General features: G+C 40.0%; 1 protein-coding gene across 1 annotated transcript; it reads left to right on the top strand.

Annotated features, from left to right (window-relative positions):
* Positions 1–27,557, top strand: PARP4 (poly(ADP-ribose) polymerase family member 4; the record flags this gene model as incomplete). Its single annotated transcript, XM_084260184.1, has 20 exons — positions 1–32; positions 215–305; positions 728–820; positions 6,125–6,211; positions 6,523–6,687; positions 7,516–7,562; positions 9,689–9,770; positions 10,187–10,324; positions 11,953–12,148; positions 12,404–12,474; positions 13,727–13,914; positions 16,137–16,236; positions 17,475–17,645; positions 19,916–19,996; positions 21,816–21,896; positions 22,602–22,944; positions 23,139–23,166; positions 24,224–24,308; positions 24,779–24,880; positions 27,465–27,557. 20 exons carry the CDS (start codon positions 1–3, stop codon positions 27,555–27,557), a joined length of 2,274 nt encoding a protein of 757 aa, XP_084116310.1.
* Between the last annotated feature and the right edge of the window lie 378 nt (positions 27,558–27,935).

The raw sequence follows: 27,935 nt of genomic DNA on the forward strand, positions 1-27,935 counted from the left end.
ATGTCGCCTGTTTTTGCAGCTGTTGTGGGCAGGTACAGAGCGGAGCTCTAGGCTGTGCAAACCCAGGACATACATCCCCTTCAGTTGCCTGCTGATCCTTTCAGTTGCTGCCGTTGTGCTCTGTAGCTCCACAGGGCTCCCTCCTCTAAACTTCCCATCATCTTTCTTGCACCTTCATTTTGCCAGTTACGTTGTCGACAAAACTGTTCCTCAGACCGGGCTCTGCCTTAACACCGATCAGCTGCTGTGCCAGAGAACACGAGGGTTTGCCCTTGGGCTTTGTTAAAGCACAGCCTGCTGGGGAGGTTTGTTGTCTGTCTACCTGCATGCTGAAGGCCTTATGGGGCTATAGGTTATCCTGTGTTGTTGGACAATCATTTTGGCTAACTCTGTGCTGAAAATAGAAGCCGTTGCTAACAGTGGTGTGAGTTTGTGGTCTGATCGTGAATGCAGCCTTGTGTGAAATCCTTTGGAGGCTACTGGGGCCTCACAGATCTCCACCAACAGAAGTTAAAATTGTAAGGGTTCAACCAGTGATGATTGTCAGCAGGTCGGCTTTGTGTAACGATCTTATCTGGTGCTGCAGTAACACAGTATTCCAGTATTAAAAGCATTTAATTAATTCTCGACACACAGACTAAATGCAATAGTTTTCCAAAATTCAAAATCAGAATAGTAAGTTTTGACATTCAAAAAGTAAAGCTAACCGCTGATAAAATTCTTTAAGAAGTTTTATTCTCTGGAGAAAGAGGAGGAGAGAGGCTACTATTCAGTGGTGGTATTTTTCAATAATGAAAGAGAACGGACTCTTCACTCAAGGGTAAGAAGAACTTCTGGGAACAGACTTTGAACAGGCTTAAACTCAGTTTCTTGCTCTCTGTCAGGTATCCCAAAGTTCACTTGTGCTTTAACAGTGGCATTTCCTCCTTCCAAGTGCATTGAGGGTTACTGTCTCTTATTGGGCAATAGACTGCATCTTGTTTGTTATTTATTTCTTTGACTGGGTTGCTGTCCTGTCTGGCATTTTACAGAGAGGTGTGCAGGTGTCATAGCCTTTCCTACCTACAGCGCCCATGCTTTCCAGTTGTGTCGCACATTGTTGGGGAAGCAGGAAGGTCCCTCACAGAGGGCAGTGGCCTGAGCAAGTGGGTGTAGATGGTTTGTCACCTTCCAAATCTAAAGAGAGGAGCAGGATCAGGGCATTTTAATACCTCTTGTGCTGGGAACAGAGAAGGAAAGGTTTTTTTGCAGACTGACTTGGGGGAAATGGATCCCTCAGGTGTACGCATTCCTTTCTGCTTACTGACTGACCTACAGTTTATTTACAGATCAGTTCTCACAATAGTTCTTTTCTGTTAGTTCTTAGCAGCCTGATTTTCATAAGCAAATGTAATATAAAATAATTTTGTGGAGTTTTGCACCACATAGCTACTAATTTCAGTTGCTTCTGTTGTTTTCTAGTTAAGATACGGGTGTATAGGCAGAGCCAATGCTTATAATTGGTTCTATGTTTTTTTCTGCCTTCTAATAATTTTTTGGTTTGGCTGTGCAAAAGGAGCTCATTAGTTTCTGAGGAGACAGCTTCTGGTGATACTTCAGCAGAATCCAGAATCTGCTTTAGAGAATATATTGGGAAATCTAGTGCTCACAGAGCTCTAGTGAAGAGGGGGCAGTGCACAGATCTGTGCTATTGTTACTAAAGCCTTTGACAGTGGCACGTTTGCCCTTATATATGCCTCAGTTTATCTTGTTTGTGACAAGATTCAACACAAAGTTTATTAAAGAAGCTTTATATAAGCCTTTATACCACAAAGTAGTGCTGCTTAAAAGTATGGTTTCCCACAGACCCAAGTTATAACAAGGCTGCTTCATAAAAGATTTGTTCCTCACCTCAGATAACGTTGTATCTTATGAAAACCTCTTAGTTAAAACGTGTGAGGTGGTTCTTCTGTGTGAGCAGAGAGTACTTCCATTAGCGTTGCTGATGCCATAAAAACCCAAAACAAGCCAAAAAACGTAGGTATATAATGATGTCAGGCACCCTTTGATCTGCTGTCTGCCTATCCTGAACACATATATTACTATTACAGAATTGCCAGTTCTGTCAGGTGTACAGTGCAGTACATGATTTTGGCTCTTCTATAGATTACTATTCTGAGATAAAATTATACAGACATGTATAAGATTGTGCCTGATAGTGTTGTTTGTCTGAGTTTTCATGAAATCCCAAATTCAAATGAATTATGTTGATCTCTCCTTGACTACTACTTACTTTTTAGCTAATAATTTAAATTATTCCACAGTAGGTGGCCATGTGATGCCTTTTTAACTGCACTGAAGCACAACTTTACTTGCATACATTGAAAATCAAATAGGTGATAGAGAAAGAACATAAATTCTTTAAATGTAGTAGAAATCTCACCCTAAAATTGCCTCAGGTTAATGTGGTTTTATTGGGTTTTTATCTGAAACCTTATCCCAATCATTGCTAAAGACTTGTCTCCCTGATAAATGAATCAAACTATATCTTATATTAGCTTGTGAAGTGCTGTTGTCAGTGCTGTTTAAGAGTTTCCTCTGCATTTTTACTGTCTCTTTGTTTATTCTCTCTCCACCCATGATCTATTGGGTAATTAAATTCTTTGGGTTTAGTCCTGCAAAACTAGTCAAGAAACTGTTCTGATGTTTCCTTGTTTGCTCACACATATTGCCAAAAAAAAAAAAAAAAAGGAATTGCTGAATGAACACAAGTAGTTGAAACAGCATCTGCTTTCCTTTTTGCAGCCTTTGATGTAGGTGGAGTTTCTGTACAGAAATAGGAGGACACTTTAATCTGAATATTTAGTCAGTGTGGGAGCTCTCGTTAAGTTGGAGGAAGGCCACTTTTGCTCTAAATATTCTCCCCAAGTGAGAGGACACTTAATATCAGAATTTTTGCCTAATGCAAGAACTGCTTTCCTTCCCCAGTATTTTTAAACAAGTAATTTCTTACTTGTTCTGCCTCATCTTCAGAGTCCAGGATGAATTTGGGCGGGGGCAAGTATTGTAGAGTGTTGGCTTTGTCCAGTTATCTGACAAATAAACTTAATTGGCCTTGAGCCACTATGGAAAATTAACATCATAAAGCAGCTTTTCCAGAAATACGAATGGACTAAAACCAAAATCCTTACCTGTGGCACTGATACTAACCCTCCAGATGAGATGGGGACATGGTGTACTGGGATCCAGAGAGTCAGAGGTAAAATTAATTCATGACTGAATATTTTGTTTCACAAGCATATGTTGTCCTTGTGCCAGTCCCTGTGGTGTAAGCAGTGTGGCTGCCTTAGCAGTTTGGCTTGGAGCAGCAGTGCGATTTTAAGCCAAATCATCTGGTTGTCAAGAGCTGCCTTATGTCAAGTTCTCAAAGTGGTTTTGAGGAGTAAGTACCCTCTGAATGCCTTTCAGAGAAATCTAAATTGGGTGCAGTGCTTCAGATTAGCTTAGTGGGGGGCATTGGTTTTGGATTCTGAACCCACACAGGTTTAGATTAGATATTAAGGGGAAGTTTTTTACAGAGTAGTGAGGGGCTGGAACAGGCTGCCCAGAGAGGTAGTGGATTCCCCGTCCCTGGAGGTGTTCAAGGCCAGGTTGGATGGGGCCCTGGGCAGCCTTGTGTAGATCCAGGCCTGGAGGTTGGTGTCCCTGCCTGTGGCAGGGGGGGTGGAGCTCTATGATCCTTGGGGCCCCTTCCAACCCAGACCATTCTATGATTCTATGATTCTTAAGGTCCTCTAGCTCACACTGAACACTTACCACTGAAGGGCTGTGAAATCTTAGAAAGCCTGTGACATGCTGAGGAGGAGCTCATTCATATGTGATAGGAAGAGCTCAGTGCACTGTATAGTGTCCTCACACTGAAATTGTCATCCTCATCAGGTTTTAAAATAACCTTACACTCCTAGGCACCCAGGAAAACCAATATACGTTGACAATCACTTTTTCAGTTCCACCTTCTAAAAGCACAGGAACAGGCAATTCCAGAATGTCAGAAATCAAGCAGGCAGGGCAGGAGGCTGGCTTGGCTGAACAGAGACCTTCTCCTAGAGCTTAGATGGGGAAAAAAAAAAAAGGTCAGGCAGTGTGGAAGGATTACAGGGATGCTGATCATCTTTGTAGGGAGAAAATCTGTGCAGCCAAAGCTCAGGTAGAGCTGAGGCTGGCCAGTACTGTGGCAGACAATTAAAAGGGGTTTTTCAAATACATTAACAACAAAAAGAGGACCAGAGAGAACATTGGTCCCTTACTCAATGAGAGTACTTACTAACAGGTACATAGACAAAGCAGAGACGTTTAATGCCTTCTTTGCCCCAACACAGCCAATGGGCTCTGGGACTCCACATTTCTCAAGTTGGAGGACCTTCCAACCCATGCCATTCTATGATTCTATGATTTATAGCACTTTTCCATAACTCAGACCCCCAAAAATTGTCCATTTGTTAAATTGTGTTTTAGTCAAAATGCTATTTAGTGTATAGTTAATTGGAAAAAAAAAGGCAATTCAATCTTAAATGAAGAAAAGTCCTGAAACTGAGTGGAAACAGTTATTTTTAGAGATGTGTAGTCAAACAAATGTCAAAATCTCTTTGGTCAGTGCAAAGCTTTGGTTTATTTCTAAATCTGTTTTCTGCCTATGTGTAATCAAATTGCCACTGTAGAGAAATTTTCTGCAGCACTGTACACATTCTGTTCACTTTAAAAGACCTTCTTGGTGATCTCTTTGCCAGATGAATTATAAGGCAGTGAGGAATACCTAGGAAGATTAAAGGTCTTTGGAAGTGTATTTGTTTTGGTGTTGACCTTAGTTAGACAACATAAATTAGCTGTCACCAGTATCAATCAATACAGTAGAACTTGGCATTCTGTCTGAAAATTAACTAATAAAAGGTAGTCAACCAGGCTAAAATAAGGGCCCACCATGTTTTTTAGTACATGTAATCTTAGAACACATTCTGTCAAATCACAGGTCTTCCCCAATCCTGGGATGTAATCCCCCTTCAACTGCATCCTGTCCGGAGCAGTCTTGCCCATGGCTTTACTGGGTTTTGTCACGTGTCTGTCTCTGCATGAGATTTATATTCAGGGGTTTCCAGTGCCAAAGTAGCTTCATAAAAATCAATAATGGTTTTCATATGTGTTTGCTAAAGCCTTAGAAAAGAAAGCAGGGGAAAACAGGAGAGAAAAGCAGTTTAAAGAATTGTCTGCAAATGAGTTTGTGCTTAAACTATTTGGACACCACTATTGCTGTCTGATTCTTTTGAACAACTTTTCCTCTCATGAGGAATTGTTGGGGATTTTTTGTTTGCTTTTCAGTGTTTGGATGGTTTTGTTTGTTTGTTTGTTTTATTTTTGTCTGGTTTCCTATTGAAAGAATTACTCTCCAGTGGCATCTGCTCTGTGACCTAGTCCATCAAAGCAGAGAACAGAGGTACAGAGCATAAACGAGAAATGATCAGATGACAAGGGACAGTAAGAATGACAGCAAAGAGGAATGAGGAATTGCTGGAGTTTTGTTATGACATGTGGGAAGTAAACAGAAAAGGAGATGTGAGAAAGTCAGATGTGATCTGCCACCTCGGAGACAAATTCTGTCAGTAGAAAATGGATACTATACAAATAGAAGTAACATAGGCTTTTCCAAACACCCCTTTCATATAAATAGACTTCTTTTTCTTTTTGTTCTGTATTTCCTTCTTGTTTAGTCCTTACTGGCTTGAAACTAATACAATAGACCTATTGCAGTGGTGACTTCTATTGTAGGCAGTGCAAAAGCGCGGAGCTTGACAGTTCCAGCTCTGCAAAGATATCAGATAAACTTTAGGTCATGGTTTGCTCTTCCAAAATACAGGGTAGCTATCCTGCTTTTTGGCTTGCTTCTTCCACCCAGGATCTTGAACTCTATCATTTCATGGTCGCTTTGTCCTTAGCTGCCCCCGACCTTCACCTCCCTAACGAGCCCGTCCTTGTTAGTGAGAACAAGGTCCAGCACCTGCCTTTTCAAGGAAGTCATGCCATTTAAAAGAACAATGGTTATGTTTTCTGTCTATAGAGATGAAATGACTGATTTTGGAACATTCTTTCATAGGTTAAAGAGAAGAAACAAGCACGTAGGGAGTATCGGAAAGCTATCAGTCAGGGTCATGGAGCTTATCTAATGGACCAGGATGCACTGGTATGTGGAATATCGTGGTTGAGAATTTTGCAGATGTTCAGTTACAAATTCTTTGATGAATCATGTCTTTGTTGGGAAGCTTTTTTTATGACAACTTATTTGGACCCTACATTTGATAATTTTTTTAAAACAATTATTGCTTCTTTAAATATGCACCAGGGTTTACATAAACCAGGTATTTCTCTTTCAGGTAGTTTCTCTTACACTTCACCAAAACCAAATAGTAATTTCTGTTACCAATAAAATTACTGTTTTGGAAAACAATAATTAATGATATCATTAAAGCTAGTTTTGTTTGGGGTTTTTTTTAGGATATCTTTGTAATAAGTGTTGGAAACTTACCTCCAAATTCTACAGTTGTGATCAAAATGACCTATATCACTGAACTGAATTTTCAGCATGGTTGTATCACCTTTCATCTGCCTGCTTCTGTGTCACCATGGCAACAGGACAAAGCATTAAATGAAAACATGCAGGTTTGTCAAAATAGAACCTTAAAATAGCATCTTCTTGTTTTGAAGCAAAAGTTCTGTGCCTAGGGGACTGGAGTTACACAAGAGGCTTCTGTAAGTTCATGATTGTTTTCTTTTCTTGTATTGCAAGATAATTGTTTGTAACCATTCTTGTCATAAAGCAAATTGAACACAAACTTAGGAATGCTGTGATTGGCAGAAAGCCTCTAACTGTCTCTGAGGATGCATTTGCTTCTGCAGGACTTAGAAAGTTGACATGAGTTGGCACGTGTTGGATCTCATATTTTGAGTTACCTGCTGTTTCTGTCCTGCTGCTCCTCCTTTGGCTTGCAAAGACATTGTATTATCTCCATCATGAAACAGCAACTGAGCATCTGCTGAACTCTCTGCTGTTATCCTTCTCTGCTTCAGGGACAAGGTTGCTCATCCGTTTCTTTGGCATTTCTTCATGCCCTTGATGGCTCCTGAATTCTCTAGGTGGGAGGGGAGGTCATCTCCATGTTTAAATGTTGGCAAAGAGCCTGAGATGGTCCTTATGGTCGCAGTCCCTGTGAGATTATATAGCTGTATCATGTCTTACTGTTCAGCAATCGTGCCTTCTGCTTCACAGCTGAGTTATACTGAGTTCTGAAGTTCTCTGTGTCCTTGGGAGAGACATGCACAGGTTCATCTGAATTTTAGCTGCTGTGATGCTCAGATAATGATTAAAAGAAGTAAAGAGGGTTCCAAGCAATCCCAACACAGTGATAAGAGAAAGGTGCTCCAGCGCAGTAAGTGTCAGGAATGACATAAAAATACTTCATAACTGGCTGTTTTTCTTTTTCATTGTAGGATACATTAAAAAAGGTTTGCGTTAAACAAGTACAACCACAGAAAAAGTAAGTCACTTTCATTATATATTATTTGCTTTATTTTATCAAGATGTGAAATGATTAAGTTAAAATTTCTATTTCTATGGAATATTTGTTGGTAAATTACGTTATCAGAAAACCAACTTAATTTCACTCTTCACTATAATCTGTTGTTATGCTTAAATAGATATATATCATAGGGGAATAACTTCTAATTATTACACTTCACTAAATGCTTGGTTTTGTTTGAGAAACATATCTTTTATTAAGGGTTATATATAAATTCCCAATTCACAAAATTTAATGGGACCATGATCTTCATCTTTTTCACTTAATCTTTTAGCCTGTCTTTTCATTTGCATTTTAAATAAAAGTTTATAGTTAGCTGAAACTATGAAATTGCTGGTAAAGTAAGACTTGTTGGAAACTGAGTATTATAGCTATATTCCCAGTATTTCTGCATTCTCAACCAGGGTAGGTAAAGCAGGTAGTAGTAGCAGTGAAGGTGTCAAAACTTAATGCTATGCATATCTCCATATTAAACCCATGAAAAGTGCTCTTCATGACCATGTGCTAGGTTCTTCTGTGCAGGCAGAACCCCTCATGTGTTATAATTTTCTAAAGTTATATTTAACTTGAAATAGTGTTTCGTATTATTAATTTTTTGTTCAGTACAATTCCTACTGCTTAGTGGCAATATTGTACTGATCAGCTAAAGAGCTGATGCCATATATCTCCCATATATCACAAATAAATTAACATCCAGTTGTGGAAAAGGTATTTAAAATGATAACACAATTTAATTTTTAATGTTAAGGGAACCTAGAAAATATTAATAAGAATTGGGAAACACTTAAGAATAGTTATTGTGTGATGATGGAGATCGTGTATCTCTCACTCTTTGCAGCTTCACGTTCTAGAGAGAGCAGCACAAAGATGTCCAAGTTAGCTGAAAACTCGTTAGTATTATATTAATAACACAATATGTTTTTCTGGCAGGAGACTGGTTCTCTCTGCAGATACTTTAGGGCTGTGCATATGTACTGCATGTTTTATCCACAAGCCTCTTAAGGATAATGGGGATGTGGCTGCAAATAGAAGTGATTGTTCTTATGATATGCAGTAAATACACAGATTCATGGTACATGAAAAACAATTGAGGTTAGGACTCACAGTAGTCAAGAATATGTGTTAAAGTGGGCCCATGTAACAAAAATGCTGCAAGACTGACAAATCCAAGGCTTACATGTAGGTGAAATGATTGCAGCCCTACACATATACGTCTTGGGAGGTTAAATCCTGGAATATCACAACTGCCAGTAACTCAGGTTATTACTCACCTAGTGAGTCAACAACCTGGAATAAACATCCATTGTGGCAAGAACAGCTGATGCAGTCCCAAAATATGCAAACCAAGAAGCAGTGAAGTGAGAAGATCATTTTACTTTGTCACGGCAAGACAGACTGAAATTGGCAAAATGCCCATCAGAAGACCTTAAAAAATAGAAAGCAAACCAAAATATAGAATACACAAAACCTAACACCACCATCACCACCCCAGCCTGAAATCCACTCACATTGACCTGCATCTGCAATGTGATTCCATGACATTATAAAGTATATTTTATGTATCTTGTGTGATAGCACTTGCCAACTTGCTTTTTAGTGTCATTACAGACCGAAACGAAGAAGCAAAGTCTGGAAATTAAGGCTGAACTTAAGAAAAACAGACATGCAGTTTTAGCAGTGAGGTTTGGAACAATTAAGACAGGGAAAACTATGAACTTTTCTTCTCTGAAATCCAGTTTGTCTCTCTATTATGAAGCATTGTTTTAGAAATTAAACATTAGGTTAAATGAAGTGATAATTGGCTAAAATATTATGTAATATGTTATAGAGGAGATCATGTCAAATGACCTCTTGATCACTTCTAACCTTTTACACAGTGAATACCCATAGTGAATCAGCAGGGTTATTCCTTGGGCACCCTAGGGACAGGACTTGTCTCACTAGTTCACTATTCTCCACTTTCATTCAAAGAAATAAAACAAACAGGAAACATAGTTCCTTCTCATGGAGATGTGATGGCATGGGCAATAAAAATCACCTTTGCTGGCCTGCCACTCAGTTGTTTTTTTCTTTTCTTTATTTAGTGAGGTTTCTGTGACTATGTCTATTGAGATGCCATCAAGTATTGAACACATACATAGTTGCACACATGAACTTAAAATGAAGGTAAATGAATTGCATTGTAACTGTGCCTTTGCCCTGGCAGTTCTGCTGTGTATTTGCAATGAAACTTTTCTCCTAGGAAACACTTGTGCCAGATCTGTCTGACTTTCTGCCCTGCTCATTCTGCAAATAACTTGGTCCTCTGTTTCCCTCAGATCAAAAATTCTGTTGTGCCTGAAGCCCTTCTGGTGTGGTTGTCTTCTTATGTAAAAATACATTCAGAAAAGTGCATGATGTTTTAAGGAATGTATGTAAATAGAGCCTGTGTATTGTTAACTTTCTGTGACCTTTTTGGCAAAAGCCTTTGGGACTACCCCTATTAAATACACTGTCGTCATTCCCTATCCTCACAAAGCAAATAATATTCACTGTATTGTTATTAAATAAATATTTAAATGCCTATTTCCCCCCTTTCCTAGAAAACAGACTGCAAGGCTGTAATTCAGACCATGGAGAACAGCTGCTTGGACGTTAGTGGCTTTGTTCTAGATATCTGGATTTCTCAGGTCTACCTACCTCGAATGTGGGTAGAGAAACATCCCAACAAAATGAGTGAGGTACTGCATAACTTGTACTGTTCATGAGGTAATACTGAATATTCTAAAACATAATAAACAGAAACAGCTTTGTTTTGATGGGTGAAAAATGGAGAATAATTTCACGTCGTGACAGTAGTAATTTGATCTGGTTTATTAAGCTGGGTATTCTCCAAGAAATGAGTTTTGTTTTCAGCTGTACAGAATCTTGTTGCTTTTGTTTTATCCTCTGCCTTGTAAAATGTTTCAACACAGTGTCCAGTGATGTCTGTTAAAACACTTTTTTTCCATCTGTTGTGACACTGTAATATGACTACAGTATTTAGTACAGATGTTGCATTTGCTGCAGTGGAAGTGACCAAGTAAATCACGGGTGAGGCTGGAACTAAGTAGCTTCAGAGTCATGCAATCGCTGTTCTAATTAAAAAGAAATACATTTTTAGGGCTGTGTTCACAACTTACACACAAATGTCCATAGAATCTGTCAGTGGTTTATTTTAAGGCATTTGGCCTTCCTAGAAGATTTTGCATTCTGATGTAGTTATTACTGCTGCTGTGGTTATTCCCAAAGGCATTAGAACCTTTCTTTTTTTTTTTTTTTTTCACTAATAAGTGAAAAAGGCGTAGCCAGCACTTCTAGCAGTCTGGATCAGAAACAGAGTCCAGCTGTGGTGATGTCACAGATGAGCACATTATCAACACTGGAAAACATTAATAAAAGGTTTGGTAGGAAAGGAAGGGTCAATTCAACCATTTTACCTTCATGCACAGTAACTCCTTGTCTGAGAAAAAAATTTAAAACTAAGTCTATTTTAAAACACGTGATTCTTGGTTATTAGAAGCTGTTTCATTCTCCCATATTTTTTGTGAAGTCCTTGGCACTTTCAGTTATTTTCAGCTCCTTTTTTATAATTCTTTTTTCAATAAGATAAAATGCTGCAGAGATGAAACGTGAAGTCTTGGTGTTTTAATCTGTCAATCCAATGTTGAAATTGATTAAAGACAAATGGCAGACAAGATTGTTTTCCTTCCTACAATGATGTCTTTTATTGTTCTTCCTTTTAATCAGAGTTGTTAGTTTAAATGTATTCTTTTAGGGATTTCTTTCTGTATTCTCCCAAGGAAAGGTGAAAGAGATTCCTATTTGTGTTCCAAATAGCAAGCCTTTTCTTCCTTATTGGAAGCACTTTCATACCTTCAAATTCTTCTACTTTTGAAAGCCTTTGGTTTTTATAGCACCTCTGTTCATGGCAAGGACAGGATGCACTTCTGGTTTACATATTTTTTTATTTTGGTACTTCTCACAAATGGATGGTTGCAGTAATGATTATACTTTTTTTTTTTCCTTTTTCCTTTTTTTTTTTTAACTTCTTGAAGAGAATCCAATGCTGTTTGCAGAACAATGAACTACACAGGAATATGAAACCACAAAATTCCATTTTCAGTTTTTCATGTCAGACCTGGCATATAGGTAAAGGACAGGGAAGTTGGACTTCTGGGGCATTAAATGATGAACATTTGTTAGAACTTTGTAATATGGCTGTGCCTGCTTATTCTGTAATAAGAAAAATTAAGATGCTTGGGTACACTTCTAATGAAACAGTATTTATCCACTGCATGTACTGATTATTTTGTTTCTCCCTTTATAGGCTTGCATGCTTGTATTCCAACCAGAGTTTGAAACAGCATTTGAAGAACAGCAGCTGGCCAATGAAATCATTATTTTATTAGACTGCTCCAATTCTATGGAAGGTTCAGCCCTACACCAAGCAAAGCAGATTGCTTTATGTGCTTTGGAACTACTTTGGGTTCGACAAAGAGTGAACGTAGTCAAATTTGGCACAAGTGAGTTTCTCTATTTCCATTTGACCTGAGAGTCACCTTATACTCCCTTGTCATGGATGAATTTCATGCATTTCATTATCAAACCAATGTAATACACTGAACTGCAACCAGAAATATGTGGCAGTATGGAGTACTTCTGCTTTGATAATCCAGACAAAACAAGTGTTTCCATATTGTTACTACATTCTTAATATATTAATGCTTTGTAATATCAAACTTTATTCACAGAATGCTAATATGAATCTTTATTGCCAGATTTCACAGAATTGTCTTCTTTTTCAATTAACATGGTAAATGATTTGGCATCACTGAAGGAGTTTATTGCAGTAAGTAATAATGTTGAATCCTTACACAGTAATCTCTTTTCCAGGATAAACAGAGGAAAAGGGGGATACTTACTTGCTGTTTCTTACCTCTTAAGGGTCACAGGACACTCAGCAAAATGAACAGTCAGCAGATTTAAAACAAAAATCAAACAGTCCTTTTCATGCATAATAAATAGCAGAACTTGTTTTCATGCTTGATGTAGAGGCTAAACTGTAATTCAGTTCAGAAAGTGGGTCAGGCAGATTAAAAGGTGGAAGTATCTTTTAGATCTAGCAGTCTAGATGAAAAACCCAAACCTCCGATTCTATGAAAGCTCTGAAAATAATGTAGAAGTTTACCGTTTTTTCTTGTCTGTTTTGCCTACGCCTTTTGCCTGAGCCAAAAGATACAGGATTAGATGGATCTTAAGCCCTATCTTTAATAGTAGTTATAGAAGAATAAGAGGAAATAAAACTTGAGAAGCAATCATTTATATTTGAAAATGAGGAGTCATGTACAATGAAACAAATATTAAATTATACATTATTATGTCGTTGATGACAGGTTGGCCATGAGCCAGCAGTGTGCACTGGTGGCTAAGAGAGCCAATGGGATCCTGGGATGCATCAGGAAGAGTGTGGCCAGCAGGTTGAAGGAAGTGATCCTCCCCCTCTACTCTGCGTTGGTCAGGCCCCACCTGGAGTATTGTGTCCAGTTCTGGGCTCCCTGGTATAAAAAAAAAAACAGGGACCTTCTGGAGAGAGTCCAGAGGAGGCTACGAAGATGATTAAGGGCCTGGAACATCTCCCCTATGAGGAAAGGCTGAGTGAGCTGGGTCTGTTCAGCCTGGAGAAAAGAAGGCTTAGGGGGGACCTAATTAGTGTTTATAAATATCTTAGACTTGGGATGCAGGGGGAAATGGCCAGCCCCTTTTCAGTGGTCTGTGGGGACAGAACAAGGGGCAATGGCTGTAAGCTGGAGCATAGGAAGTTCCGCACCAACATGCGGAAGAACTTTTACCCACTGAGGGTGACAAAGCCCTGGGACAGGCTGCCCAGGGAGGTGGTTGAGTCTCCTTCTCTGGAGATATTCAAGTCTCGTCTGGATGCCTATCTGTGTAATGTGAGATAGGGAGCCTGCTTTGGCAGGGGGGTTGGACCCGATGATCTCTTGAGGTCCCTTCCAACCCCTACAGTTCTGTGATTCTGTGATTATTATGTTATTTAAAGAAAAAACAAATTCAACTTAAAATTTTAATATTTAACTTTTCAGTCTGCTACTGCAACATTTGGAAGCACTGATTTATGGAAGACCTTACATTACTTAAGCCTGCTATTTCCTTCTCAAGGACACCGTAACATTCTTCTTATATCAGATGGACACATTCAGAATGAGGGTGTGACCTTCCAGATTGTGAAAAACAATGTCCATCATACAAGGTTATTCACATGTGGTGTTGGGTAAGTACAAAGTTAACTGGCAATTGCACTTGTTTAAAATCATATATTCAAAGTGTTAATGAGCTGAGAACTGTCAGATTTTTGAGTGCACTGTGTAAAAGATATATATGTATGTTTAGAGTAAATGTAGAAATGTTTATGTGCCTTTAATAATGGAATGGAGATTATGTAAGAATTTTCAATGGTCAGATACCTACAGTAACATTAATTCCATGTCCAGGTGGTCATACCTATTCATACCTTTCCTCATGATGACAGCTTTACTATTTAAGAGTTTAATTGGGAAGTACAAGAGTTAGAGTTTCAAAACTTTGTATTTCATGTTTTGCTATAGTCTCATTTTAATAGTGCAATTTGAATGCAGTGTTAATAGCTGTATAATTTTATTTTTTAATTGCCATTTTGTTTGTAAGGTACTTACACAAAGTAAGTGCTAGAGGAACAAGCCAGACCTCACTGAAATGCACTGTAGTGCGCAATCCATTGTTTGACTGTTTTCAATAACAACAAACTGGAAGGACATGCACATGACTGAACTTTAAAAAACGCTAACCTGGGTCACACTTACATATTGTAAGTTGTGAGGCATAAATGGGAAAGGGCCAGGGAGGTCCTGCCCATATCCTGGGAGGGTTGGCAAGGATACATCAAAATAAAGAACAGCGGTGAGGATTGTGTTGCTGTGGTTTAGTCCCATTCAGCAGCTGAGCACCTCACAGCCACACACTCGCTTCTCCCCCAGGGTGGGGGTACAGAATTGAAGCAAGGGAGTGTGGTGGTTCAGCCCTGAGCAGTGGGCTCCCAGCCTCCTGGGTGCTGGGTGTCCCTGCTTTCTCATTAACAGGGCAATATGAGAAGCTGAAAAGTCATCGGCTGCTTGGCAACAACTAAAACATCAGTGTGTTATCAGCACTGCTCTCATCCTAAATCTCAAACACAGCACTACAGCAGCTGCTAGAAAGAAAATTAACTCTATCCTAGCTGAACCCAGGCCATTATTGTACAAGGACGATGTGGGGTTTTTAATTACACCTTCACTATAGCTCCTGTGACACGGTACGCGTCCATTGGCAGCACACTGTCACTATTTCCAACATATTTACATTCCTGTTTGGCATATTTACCATCTTTGATTTGGTTATTAATAGGATGGAACTATGCATGGCAGTGGCTTACCACAGTGCTGGCAGTCAGACAGGGCACAACGTTAATGGTTCCTCCTGACGACTAACATTAATGTGCCACTGTGCAACAGCCTGCTTTCAGTAGGCAGGATCTGCATTTAACATGTTACATTGGTAAAGTAAAAGAGAAGTTCACTGTGGTTCATGCTCTTGTGCAGACAGAGTTTTCTAGAAGGCTGAATTAATAGAGAATACTACATCTGTTTTGTCTCTGTTACTTCTCTGCAGGTAAATGAAAAAAATAGTGTAAGGTTTGTACTTTACAGAGTTGTACAAGGCAGCAAAAATCTGTAAAAAGACTTTAAAAAGAGCTGTAAACATTATACCCCAGATGTTACGTGCTCTTAGCACAGATACAATTGTACTATTTCATTTCACCTTGAGGAGTTTTTGGTGAGGATTCATTAGGTCACTAAGGCGTATGGTCCTGCTGAGGAATGAGTCTACTTCCTGTCTGACAAGGATTTGAGACATACTGGTCTGCTTCTTGCCCAGAAGAATTCTCATCTGCTTAAATTTTCTCCTTTAATGCTCTATGGGGCTCTCATTTCTATATATATGTATGAAATAGTTTCACAGCAGCCAGACTGTAGGTGAGCAGAGCCTGCTGTTCTATCAGGCTGACAAGTGTATCCATGGGGTAGAGATGGTAACGTTCCCTTGCTGACACCAGATTTGGCTGGTAAGATGCTTGTGTCCATGGTAAATAGCTCTGCTGAGATTGAGGTTAAATATTTCAAGATCATTTTAACGCAGTCTTACTGGTGTTTGAAACTGAGTGAAGTTCTCTGCCCAGCTCTGCACAGTGACATGTAAAAACTTGTGTACCATGTAATTTCTCCTCATGTTGTTAGGAAATCTGTAATACAACAGCACATGAAGTGGCTCAGTTGCTTGCAGTTGGTCTGTCCCCTGAAAAAGGGATAGAATTTAAAAATACAGATTCAATAAGCTTGCAGTGTTAATTAAAAAAAATGATTAGAAATTGTATCAGGTGAACAATTTAATTCAATAATTGCATAAAGGGTTTTTTGTTAGTTCCACAGCAAATCGACACATGCTGAGATCTTTATCTCAATATGGTGCTGGAGCATTTGAATACTTTGACCCAAAATCAAAGTATAACTGGGAGACAAAGGTACATTTATAAATTTTTATCATATTCAGTATGTGATCTGTCTGATATATCAATTTCTTATGCTGTGGATCTTCAGTATCTCCCAGTGGGAACTGCTGCTTTTCACGGGATCGCATATCTTTGCTATCACAATAAAACAGTTCAAGAAACATTTGATAGAAGGTGGAAGGAGAGATACTTGTGCATGAAACCTTATTTTATTTTAAATATGAATTGATAGTAAATGAGACAGAGTAGTATTTAATTTGAACATTATAAAGTTGCCTTATTTTCAATAGGAACACATGTGCTATAGGAAGGGGTATAAGAGCTGTAGAGACCCCTTAGTTCTTTACTAAGTTCTCTGCCATTTCTCACTGCAGTTGCCCTACCTTCTCATTCACATTGGTCTCTGCATGTGTAAAAAAAAAAAAGCAAGCCATGACTTATTTTATTTTTCTATTCTTTTTGAGATACCTCCTGTACTTTTCTTTCTAAGTGCAATACCACCAACTTGGAAGAAGTTTAAAAAATGTCAAGCTATATAAGTAATTGTCTCTGAATGGAAAAATATGGCTTTACTTCTGTCATATGTTACAGTCAATCCACGTTGTTCATGTATCCTGACCAACTGTGTCCTGTAACATTTTGACTGTTGGTGCATTGAGGAGTTTCAGGCAATCCAGTCTCCCTCTATAGTTATGTGTCATAGCTCTGTCCTATGCCTTAAATCTGGTCCCTTCTGGAACAGTAACAGTACAGAAAGTGCTGCAGTGGGGCAAGAATCTGACATGTTTGCCTGGAGGAATGAATGAAAGCACAGATTCCTCCTCTTCTGGCAGTCATGTGAGGGATACATGCAGAACTATCCAGAGCAGGCCATGGAGATGTACAGAACTCTTCAGGTATCTCAGAGTTCACATGTAGGAGATGGTGCTAAGTATAGCAGGCCATGCTCCCCAGGCTGTTTGGCAACCCTGATGAATAGAAACTTTAGTCTCAAATTTCAGCTTTTATTTAAAAGAAGTCTCATTATTCCAGAAGCCAGTACAACCATGGCTGAGTGGTGCTCCTTATTACCTCCAAACATTAGACTAATTTTTATGAGTAATAGTATGCAGTTTGTTCTAGTTGGTTTAAAAAAAAAAAAAAAGGAAAAAATTAGTTCTGTGCACATGGGAGTTTTCTATTGATAGATTATGTTTTCTTTTAAAAACCTACTAACAAACAGGGGTAATTTATTTTGTTTCCTTGCACAGATACAGAGCCAAGTATCTAGAATATTTTCTCCAGGATGCAGTTCAGTCTCTATTAAATGGCAACAGTTTAATACAGGTGCACCAGAGCCCATGCAAGATCCTGCCCAAATACAGTCTTTATTTAACAATGAAAGACTTCTTGTCTATGGATTCATCCCTCACTGTACTCAGGTAAGACTGGAATAAAACATGCACTACTGGATAGAAGTTCACACATAAACCAATGACAAAAGAAACGTTATATTGTATTATATATCCTCTACGCTGCATGTACTTGGCTTCTTTTTCATTGCTAAACATAAGTTGCTATTTAATGGTCATTATTTGATTTTCCTCTATTAGGTTGTTGCATTAAAGGGCAGAGAAGTTTGACAGAAAATAAACCCCCTTGCTTTCCAGATTGTTCTCAGATATCAGAGGGGCTGTGGAAGCTGGATTTCGGGTGATACCCAAGTTGGCACTATAAGTTCAGTTGCATTCAGTATGTTGAAGTGTCATGATAAGAGGCACTAATCATAGAATCATAGAATAGTTACAGTTGGAAAAGACCTTTAGGAGCATCGAGTCCAACCATCTATCCAGCCCTACTAGAGCCAATACTAGACCATGTCAGCAAGTACATCATCTACTTTTCTTTTAAACACCTCCAGGGATGGTGATTCATCTACCTCCCTGGACAGGCTGTTCCAATATCTAACAACCCTTTCAGTAAAGAAATTTTGTCCTAATATCCAACCTAAACTTCCCCTGATGCAATTTAAGACCATTTCCCCTTGTCCTGTCACTACCAGGGTGAAGAGACCAACCCCCACCTCACTTCAACCACCTCTTAGGTAGTTCTAGAGAGCAATGAGGTCTTCCCTCAGTCTCCTTTTCTCTAGAATAAACAATTCCAGCTCTCTCAGCCACTCCTCGTAAGATTTGTCTTCTAAACCTTTCACCAGCTTCATTCCCCTTCTCTGGATGTGCTCAAGCATCTTGATGTCCTTCTTGTAGTGAGGGACCCAAGACTGAACACAGTACTCCATGTGCGGCCTCACCAGCGCTGAGTACAGAGGAAGGATCACTTCCCTACTCCTGGCCACACTGCTCCTGATGCAGGCCAGGATGCCATCGGCCTCCTTGGCCACCTGGGCACACACCTGGCTGTTGATAAACACCCCTAGGTCTCTCTCCTCCAGACAGCTCTCAAGCCACTCCTCTCCAAGCCTATCCCTTGTTGAATCTCAAGTACAAGGTACAAGGGAGGCCCCTTCAATCTAGTCAGGGTCAGTGGACTAACAGCCATACTTAAAGAATTTGATTGCATCCAATGAGAACTCTTTGTGGCTAAATTAATGAATGGTGCAGTTAACTGAAGCAACAGAAGTCCAGATTCTTTTGGATTGCTGGTAATAAATACACTGTCTGCAAAGTACATGCAAGCACCAAGAATATGAATAGTGTCACCAACTGCAGATGTATTACATTAGGAAGCAACTCCATGAGAGATTTCCAGGTTTCCCAGGGAGGCACTTGGTATAGCCAAGTGTTTGAATCTCACCCAATAGGCATCCCTGTAGGGGGAAGAGAGGTTCAGCCTGTCAACTGATCCCAGAAGTCAGCAATGTCCTCCCAACTTGTCTGCAATGGTATCTTCCCTAATATCCCTCTCAAGCCATTTTTAGACTTACTGTTAGGTGGAACTTGAGTGACTCTAGGCATACATACCTTTGCTATGATTGGTGTAAGATTTTCTTTCTTTGCTTTTAAAGGTAAAGGCTTAAAGAAATTCAGAGCACATGCTCAGTGAGGAGTGATTGTACCTTGGGGGTGGGTAGCCTTTGGGAATGGAGGCATATTTGGGTAGTATTATGAGATTATAATGAGCAAGGTTCAACCAAAGGACATGATTTCAACCAAAAAAATGAGAAACTGCTGGCTCATGGTAATAACTATGCAGTTTATCAGTTCCAAAGTATCATCAGTACCATCAGGTTCCCGTCTCTGTGGTGTTATCACAGAGCCTGACTGTGGTATCTCCACTCCACCCTCTGTGCTGCTTTCTCTTGGAGTTAGCACACCAAGCTCCCCCGGTGTTGCCAACATCTAAGGTTGCAGGTTATGTTGTGTATGAAACAGACTCCTTGCATATCAACCACATTCCACCCTGAAAGTTTTCCTAACACTGTACATTCTCTTCAGTAAACTACCTCCAGTAATTATCCCACAAAAGCAGAGAGGAAAAAGTTACCTGATTTACTGTTCCTTGCACTGTGCTTTGCTAAATACAGGATTCCTTCACTTGGACTGTCCCCTTGTTTTAAGGGGAAATAGTTATAATCCAAGACATGCAGAGACTATGTTTTTGAGTCATATTTGGGAGACAGAACAGCATGCATGTGTGCTGGTAACATAGCATGAGAAAGAAGGAAACAGTACTATTTTTTTTTTCCTTTTAGGCCACCCTGGGAGCAGTAATAAACAAACATGAATTAGAGACCGTGGTTTCAACTACTGAACTACAGAAGACAACAGGAACAGTGAGTTCCCACATTATTTCTACATGTGATAGTGAGACCAGCTGCTTTAAACATGCTCCTTCATGCTCTTTTGAAGGAGTTGAACCCCCTGTTTTCAGCAGCTCTTGCACTTTTATTATTGCTTCTGGTGTTTTAACACAGATTTTCAGTTTTCAGACTTTTAAAGGAAAGCTGTTTTATGTAGATGTTTAACATAGAAGGCACCATTCTCTGTGCTTTCTTGCACAAAACTTAAGGTTCTTAGAATAGGCAGAGCTGCTGCTTCATTTGGCATCCTGTTTGGGCTCTAGCTTTATCCTTGGATTGGCTGTTCTTCAGGCAACCTCTCTGAAGAAGCTGCTACAGCATTCTCTGCCATGTAAATTGATGCTGTGTGGAAGATCTCATCATTGCTAGTCTGTCTTCTCTTGAAATGTATGGAAGAAGAGACAGTAAAGTGTTACTAGCCTTCCCCCTGCTTCAGTAACAATGACATGAAGGCATCTCTATGCAGAAGAAAGCACAAGACCCATTTTGAAAAGGAAAGCAAGCTAAAAAAGAACCATTTAGTAAATCTTAACAGGTATCATCCTTCAATAATAACTCTGATACAACTGTCACCCCTTCCCCGCTGCGAGGAATGATTTTGTTCCCTATTTAGTGTAATCTGCTTTGAAAGCTGCTGTTGTGGGCTGGTTTCCAAGGACATGTCGGTCATGTTGGTTTCCATAAGGACAGTTGCTTCCCAGGGACGTGCCCTACTACTGGCAAATAAAATCAGCAAACAGAAGCAATGTACTCACTTGCCATAGTGAATTTTTGCTTTTATAAAAATGACTGTACTACAAATTCCAGGTGCAGTTAAAAAGAAAAAAAAAAGTAAGTTGTGAATGGTGTAAACCAAAATGGCAAAATGATTAAAACAGGATCAAAATTAGAAACAAATTAGTTATTCTTGATGCGTTATATGAACTCTGAGGATTCCTACCTGTTTCTTTTACCAATTTACCTTAGCGCAAAAAGTAACTATTTACCTAAGAGGGTTTTTACCTTCAGAAATGACTGTCTTTGGCATCTATCATATTCTTCCAAAAATGAGCCAGTGGGAATATTTTGGAAATTGGAACTGGAACACAGCTGAACTTTACCATATTACCCCCACAAAGCCCCCTCTCTTTGTTAGCTTTAACATATTGAAGAGACCAAAATTGGTTTTTTTCTTTTCCATGAAAGACTGGTTTAGATCATAAAAGTAATATCTGGTTAGTACAGTTTATTTCCATTTTCTTTGTACAATCCCTCAGATCAAAAATTACTTGGCTATGGTAGACCTAATGGGTTTTTTTAGAGTTGAACACTCTAGACCAACAGGATTAATGTACTTCACCTGTACAGATGTTGGTTTTAAATTTGAAGCAGCTGTCCAGTCTCTGTTTACTGCCACTGGAGAAAAATATGTACACCCAGAAGGGGCATTCTTCCTACCTGTTTTAGTTGGCTCTTTCAAGCTGAGAAAAATGGCTTGGTGGGATTTTTCTGTTTTTCACAGGTTTGATTTACTTTCTTATTTCCTCACCCTCAACTCTAGAGACAATATGTGCAACAAGTAAAAACCTGTTTGTTTTTTAATTTTCTGAAATTAAGTGAAATAAAAGTGTACTTTGGGTGCAGGTTGTGATTGCTTTTCAAATGGAAAATCAGCTTGACCCTGCCTTAGAAAATGGGATTCTGTATAATTATGGAAGCTAACTGCCTGAAGCTCGACCTCATGAATGAAGAATATACATGTATTTTTAAAAAGTTGCTACTCTTTTTTTCATCAATTTTGTTTTCCTTCTAGGTGCTGCACAAACTTACAGCAAGAGCTTTCATTAGTGACTATGAAGATGGGATTCTTCATGAGAATGAAACAGAACATGAGGTTTGATAATCAGAAATAAAAAGTATATCTTTAAAATGCCAAATAGAAAATATTTCAGTGTAATAGAGAAGATTTTCTTGCTTTGTTGAACACAACTAGCAGGCTGCAATCATAAAATTTTAAGGTTAAAATCACAATATCTTAATAATCTCCCAGATAAGATTTTGAAATATTTTGGGACAGTCTTTTGTCCTTCCCCATTAAAAGAATATCATCTGTTGTCATAATGTGTGCCCATTTTTCCTAATCTGTACCCTGTTATTGGAGGCCATTGATGATTCCTCTTTTCCTGTGACATTTAGCCTTTTAGTTTAATGAATTTCTATGCATATCAGTCCATGGCTTTGTATAGGTTTATTTTGGTTTAATAATATCAAATACCTCTCTGGACACATTTCTCACAGACAAATTTAACTCTCAGCTTCTGCAGTGTAAGGTAAGAAAATTTTCATTTCACTAATATATTACATTCATTTTGAGCATATGAATAACAGGATAATGATAATGCACAAAATACAGTAAGAAATAGTGTTTTGATTAAAAATAAAAAAGTTATCGTACTAATTCTGGAATTATTTTATTTCCTTGTGATTTAACTCTACAGGTGTGCCCCCAGCACCAGGTGGTTCTTATTCAGCTGCTTGCCTGAGTGAGAAACCTGGACCTGAAAGCTTCCAATGTCAATCTGAAGTTCCTGTCTTTCAGAACAGGACCTCACCGAAAGCCATGGCAGAGGGCTTGGCGGATGTTTCTGGACTTGAACAGAGCACTTGCAGTCTCAAATCAAGTTCTGGTTTTGGTAGTAGTGTCCCCATGAAGAGATGCTCTGGAACAGGGTCACCTGCACCATATGACTTTCAGGTGCTGAGAATGGGTGAACCTTCCTCGTTACAGGGTTTTAAACCTAAGCCAGGAGGAGGACTTGATCTGACTCAACAAAATTCACTTCAGGTGCCTGCACTTAAAAAGTCAGATGCTTGGGCGGATGTTCCTGAGACTTCTCTTCCACTTCCTATTCCTCCTTCTCTCCCTCCCCGGCTTTTTGGAGGCACAAAACCTGCTGTTTCCTGATGTTGCACCAGTGCAGGGCTTAGGATTTCTTGGTTCACCTGCCACGTGTGCAATATCCAAAATGACTACGGTTGAAACACAAGTTACTCCAAAATCTTGTGATGCACTGCAACAGGTGGAGTGTGAGAAAAAGGCAGCACCTCAGCATGATAATGTGGTTCTTTTTAAAAGGAGTCCTAGTAAGAAGTTTATGGCCACGGTAAGTCTTCTATCAGTAGTCTTTTATATACCAGGTGCTACACGTCATGTTGGAATCCAGGCTGCATTCAGCTAATACAATACAAGAGGGATGTGGAACTGTTGGAGAGGGTTCAGAGGAGGGCCACAAGGATGATTAGAGGGCTGGAGCACCTGCCCTACAAAGAGAGGCTGAGGGAACTGGGCTTGTTCAGCCTGGAGAAGAGAAGGCTGTGGGGGGACCTCATTGCAGCCTTCCAGTACCTGAAGGGAGCTTATAGGCAGGAGGGGATTTGACTTTTTAAAAGAGCAGATAATGGCAGGACAAGGGGGAATGGACTAAAGCTAAAGGAGGGAAGGTTTAGATTAGATAGTTGGGGAAGGTTCTTTACAGAGGGAGTTGTAAGGTGCTGGAACAAGCTGCCCAGAGAGGTGGTGGATGCTCCATCCCTGGAGGTGTTCAAGGCCAGGTTGGATGGGGCCTTGGGCAGCCTTGTGTAGATCCAGGCCTGGAGGTTGGTGTCCCTGCCTGTGGCAGGGGGGTTAGAGCTCTATGATCCTTGGGGTCCCTTCCAACCCAGACCATTCTATGATTCTAATGAAAGATGCCTTTAACGCTCGTGTTTCAAGGGTCTTGGATGTCCAGCCAAAAGAGATCGTGATAAGGCTGGTATTGGGGCTGCTTCCCATTCAAGATATTGGAACCTGAAACACAGAAAGCATTCTTCTTCTTTGGTTGTTCTTAAGGTTATGCTTTTTCAAAGCAAGAAAGCTTACACTGAATTCTGACCCTTGTTCCTCACTAGTCTTTTACATGGAATTACTTTGTATCATGAAGCAGTAGTGGTATGGGTCAGGGTGGAAGAAAATCACTGGAACAGGTTGCCTAGAGAGGTAGTGGAGGCCCATGGTGATACTCAAGGTCAGGCTTGATGGGGCTGTGAGTGGCATTATCTAGTGAAGATGTCCCAACTTATTCCAAGGGGGGTTGGACTAGATGATGTTGAAAGGTCCCTTCCCACCTAATACAATCTGTGATTCTCTGAATATTCTTAAGGAACATAAGTTTATCTGTTCAGGAACAGTCTTTCTGTCTTACGACAACACAGAAGATTCAGAAAGACTTTGGTAATGAGGAGTAAAATTCTTGAACTCCAAAATCAGGTGTGGTATTTAAGGTAAGGTATGATTAGAAGGAAAAGCTATCTTCAATCCTCCCCTGAGCTGAATGTTTTGTAAATAATTATGTTGTCTTTGATTTAGGAATTGTTCCCTTTTGTTCCTTTCATGAGCAATCCATTATGCTTAAGAAACAGTGTAAAAATCAAAGCCAACAAGTGGTGATAACATCTCCAGAGTCAAATTTAGCTCTGGATTAAAAAGAGGAAAAAATGGCTAACTCTGAATTACATTCCTTGTAATGCTCCTAAACAGGAGCTTTCTCCAGCTTTAGTGCACGTTTGTGGAAATACTTTTACTAAGTGAGAGAGAATGAAACTTTTTCAACATGAAAAAGAGGTTTCTGTTTAAAAAGAGGATGTTTTTAAACTTTTAAATGTAATTACTTTCTATCATGATGTAGTAGCTGCATGGGCAGTGTTTGTAAGATTCTTAGTGAACATTATCCTCTCCAGGAACAATCAAGGTCCTTCAGAACAACAGAAAAAGAAAAGATTCAGCAGAGAATTGATACATCTTCTGCTAACTGGAAGGAAATGTTTGCACTCCAAAATCAGGTACAGTACCCATAGTATATTTGTGCATTACTTAAAACTGAAATATAGGTAGAAGAAAAAAATATTTTTAGTTTAATCCTGTCCTGAGAGAAGGTAAAATACATTTATAAAATGTTTATAGACAGGTTTTATAACTGTATGCTGACAGCAGTCATGCTATATTTTATTGCTTTCATGGGGAAATCCAGCAATGAATATATAAGGAACAGCATAAAATCAGGGCCAGCAGGTAGTAAGTAATACGCCTCCAGAACCTTTTTACAGCCTCCATCAATTTGCAGCTTGGGGGCTTACTGGGACAAGTATAAAAACACACAGGGAAAACTCAGTGCAAGAAGTAGATGGAAGTAATGCACGTTATGCAAGAAAATTAAAATTAGTTGGGTTTTAGAGAATTGGACTGAGAGATGTTGCAGCAGGATCTTCCCCTGGACAGTCAGACCAATTGCTAGGGAAACTAAACGAAACTGTAATGGCCAAGAATCCTGCAGGAAGGAGTCAGAGCAGGTGCTGCTTAGTTCTGTTGTTTTTGGTGTGTCTCCTGTGGTGGGAGAAGTCCCTGTTCTGCATAACCTATCTCTAGTTTGGTAAGCTTTCCAACTTCAGTGGTGAGGTTGTGATCAACAGTCAGATTGGTGCTCAACACAGTATCTGTAAGCAATAAACAGAAGCAAGTTTTCAAGAGTTTTACATGATTCAAGTGAAGAAGCCACCATGGGATGCCCTCAGAGGAGATTCCCCTTGTTCCTTGGCAGAGATTGGTGGTTCAGTATGGGATACACTGAATCTTCTTTTGGTGGGAGTACGCTCTGTACACTATGCTCAGTGAGTCTTGAGCTGCCCCAGCTTCATGTTCCTTTGGGCAGCAGAGTCCACCCACTTCAAGTCTCTTTCTACTTGAAATATTTAATCACGTCATACTTAAATAGCAGAGTTACCTTTCCTTGCACTTTTGCATAAAATCTTTAAATTGAGGACACATCTTACATTATTCTAATTCTGATAGTCACACACTTTATGGAAATAATTGGTCTTAGAGTGCCTTGACTTTACATGTATCTAATATTTTACTTACCTGTCACTTAAAATTACTTTAATTTCAATTTTTTACATGAATCTCTTTGGCTTGTTGCATACTCTAAAAGGTCTTTTATAATATCCTTGATTTGATTTATTCTAAAATCTTATGTGCTTCTTTAATGGCACAGTAAAGAAAGCATATTGTGGTAATTGAGTTAAATATGGCATGAAAGATTTTAACAGATACAAGAATGTGATAAATAAAAAATTAATAAATATCTTCATAACGTGTTTTCAATTGGCTAGTTTTGTAATTCCTACAGTGCACCTTGAAATGCTAACAGCAGAGTAGTTATTTCTCTCCTGCACTGCTTTTCTTATCAGTCTCAGCTTGATCTGTGAACATATAGGTCAGTTTTGTTAGGAGGAATGAATTACTCTTTTTTTTTTTTTTCCTGCTGTTATCTGTATTATGATTTTATTCTGACAAAACCCCCTAACTGATTAGTTTTATTTTATACTGGACCAAACACTGAAGCCTAATAACAAAATAATAACTAAAAATGATTTAATTTAATGGGCTTTTTTACAGGTGTGTTTGAATGAACACATTCTCTTTTCTAAATTAAGGGGTTTCATGTAATCACACTTTGTCATCTGAGGAAGTGCAGTTAAGAGACTGGGTACAATTGCTCCCACCGAGGCAGAATGGAGTTTTGTACCAATCATTCTCTATGTGTGTTTGTCCAACCACTGAAAATATTCAGCAGCAGGAGATTCCACAGCCGCCACAGGTAACATGTTCCACTCCCCGAGCAAACAGAGGGTGCTCCCTAGCAGTAATAGAGAGGGGTGTAAGTTTTTCCTGAGAATTTAAGCAAACATCTGCCAGGGATGGAGTAGATACACTCGCAGAGGAGGTTACGAAGAGGGATTGTGGAGGTGCTCTGAATCCCTTCTCACATGTGTACTGGCTCTTTGTAGGAAGTAATACAAAGGAAATAATACAAAGGGAAAAGTTATTCTACGCTTTCTATTTAGAAGAGCTAGGGGGTACAAGTTTCCTAAGAACAAGGAAGATTCTTTAACGTAGACCATGATAAACTAGCTTCTAAAGCTGCTCTTACATCTTTGTATGGTCAATTGCTGCATTACTGAAATTACCTTTGAAAGTAACTACTGGGAAAATATGAATGAAAAATTATGCGTAGTTCTTTCCAGCGTGGCACGGTGCATACCCCGCAGGGGTGTGTACAAAGAGCACACTCTCAGCCTGAAGCCCGCGATTTCTTTGAGCGACGCGTGTTCCTCACGCTGTGGCTCCAGCAAAGGCAGCTCCCTACGCAAACAGGGCGTGGTTTATTTGCTTTTCCTTACACCATTGTCTTTTTCCCTCCTGCACTTACGTAAGGAAGGTGTGCTTGCCCGCGGGCAGTCATTTTGGCGTACAAAGTAGTGTGAAACGTAGGATTTAACCTGCTTTGGCAGGGCGGGTGGACCCGATAATCTCTTGAGGTCCCTCCCTTCCAAGCCCTAAGACTCTGTGATGATTTTTTCCCAGCAGGACCCCCACTCCCCGGCAGGACCCCCACTCCCCGAGGTGACTGTGTCCATCCCCACAACGCGTGTCCCCAGACCCTCATCCACCTCGAAGTGACTTAACACCGGGACATCCCTCACGCTTTTATTTGGGCCCGCCCGGCCGCCGCATCTCCTGGCAGAGTTCCGCAGCGTGACGGCGCCTTCCAGTGCGGCCGGTAACCGCGCCTCTGCTCCGGGGAAGGGCCGCTGCGCCAGGCAGCGAAACCTCAGGGGAGCCGAGGGGGAGCTCGGTCACGATTTCCAGGAAGAGGTGGCCGGGCCAGCGGGCAGCTCCCGCGCTCACCCTACGCTCGCCCCTCGCCGAGATGACCGGGGTCTCCTGGCAGCCGCAGGGCCGGGACCCACGACAGGCGCCCGGCGGGCGGCTGGAGCGTAACGGCACCGAGCTCTACGCTCCCCGGCAGCCACGAGGCCCGCGCCGCGGCGAGCAAGC

Source organism: Gallinula chloropus (assembly GCF_964237585.1).
Source record: "Gallinula chloropus genome assembly, chromosome: 1".
Lineage (NCBI taxonomy): Eukaryota > Metazoa > Chordata > Aves > Gruiformes > Rallidae > Gallinula > Gallinula chloropus.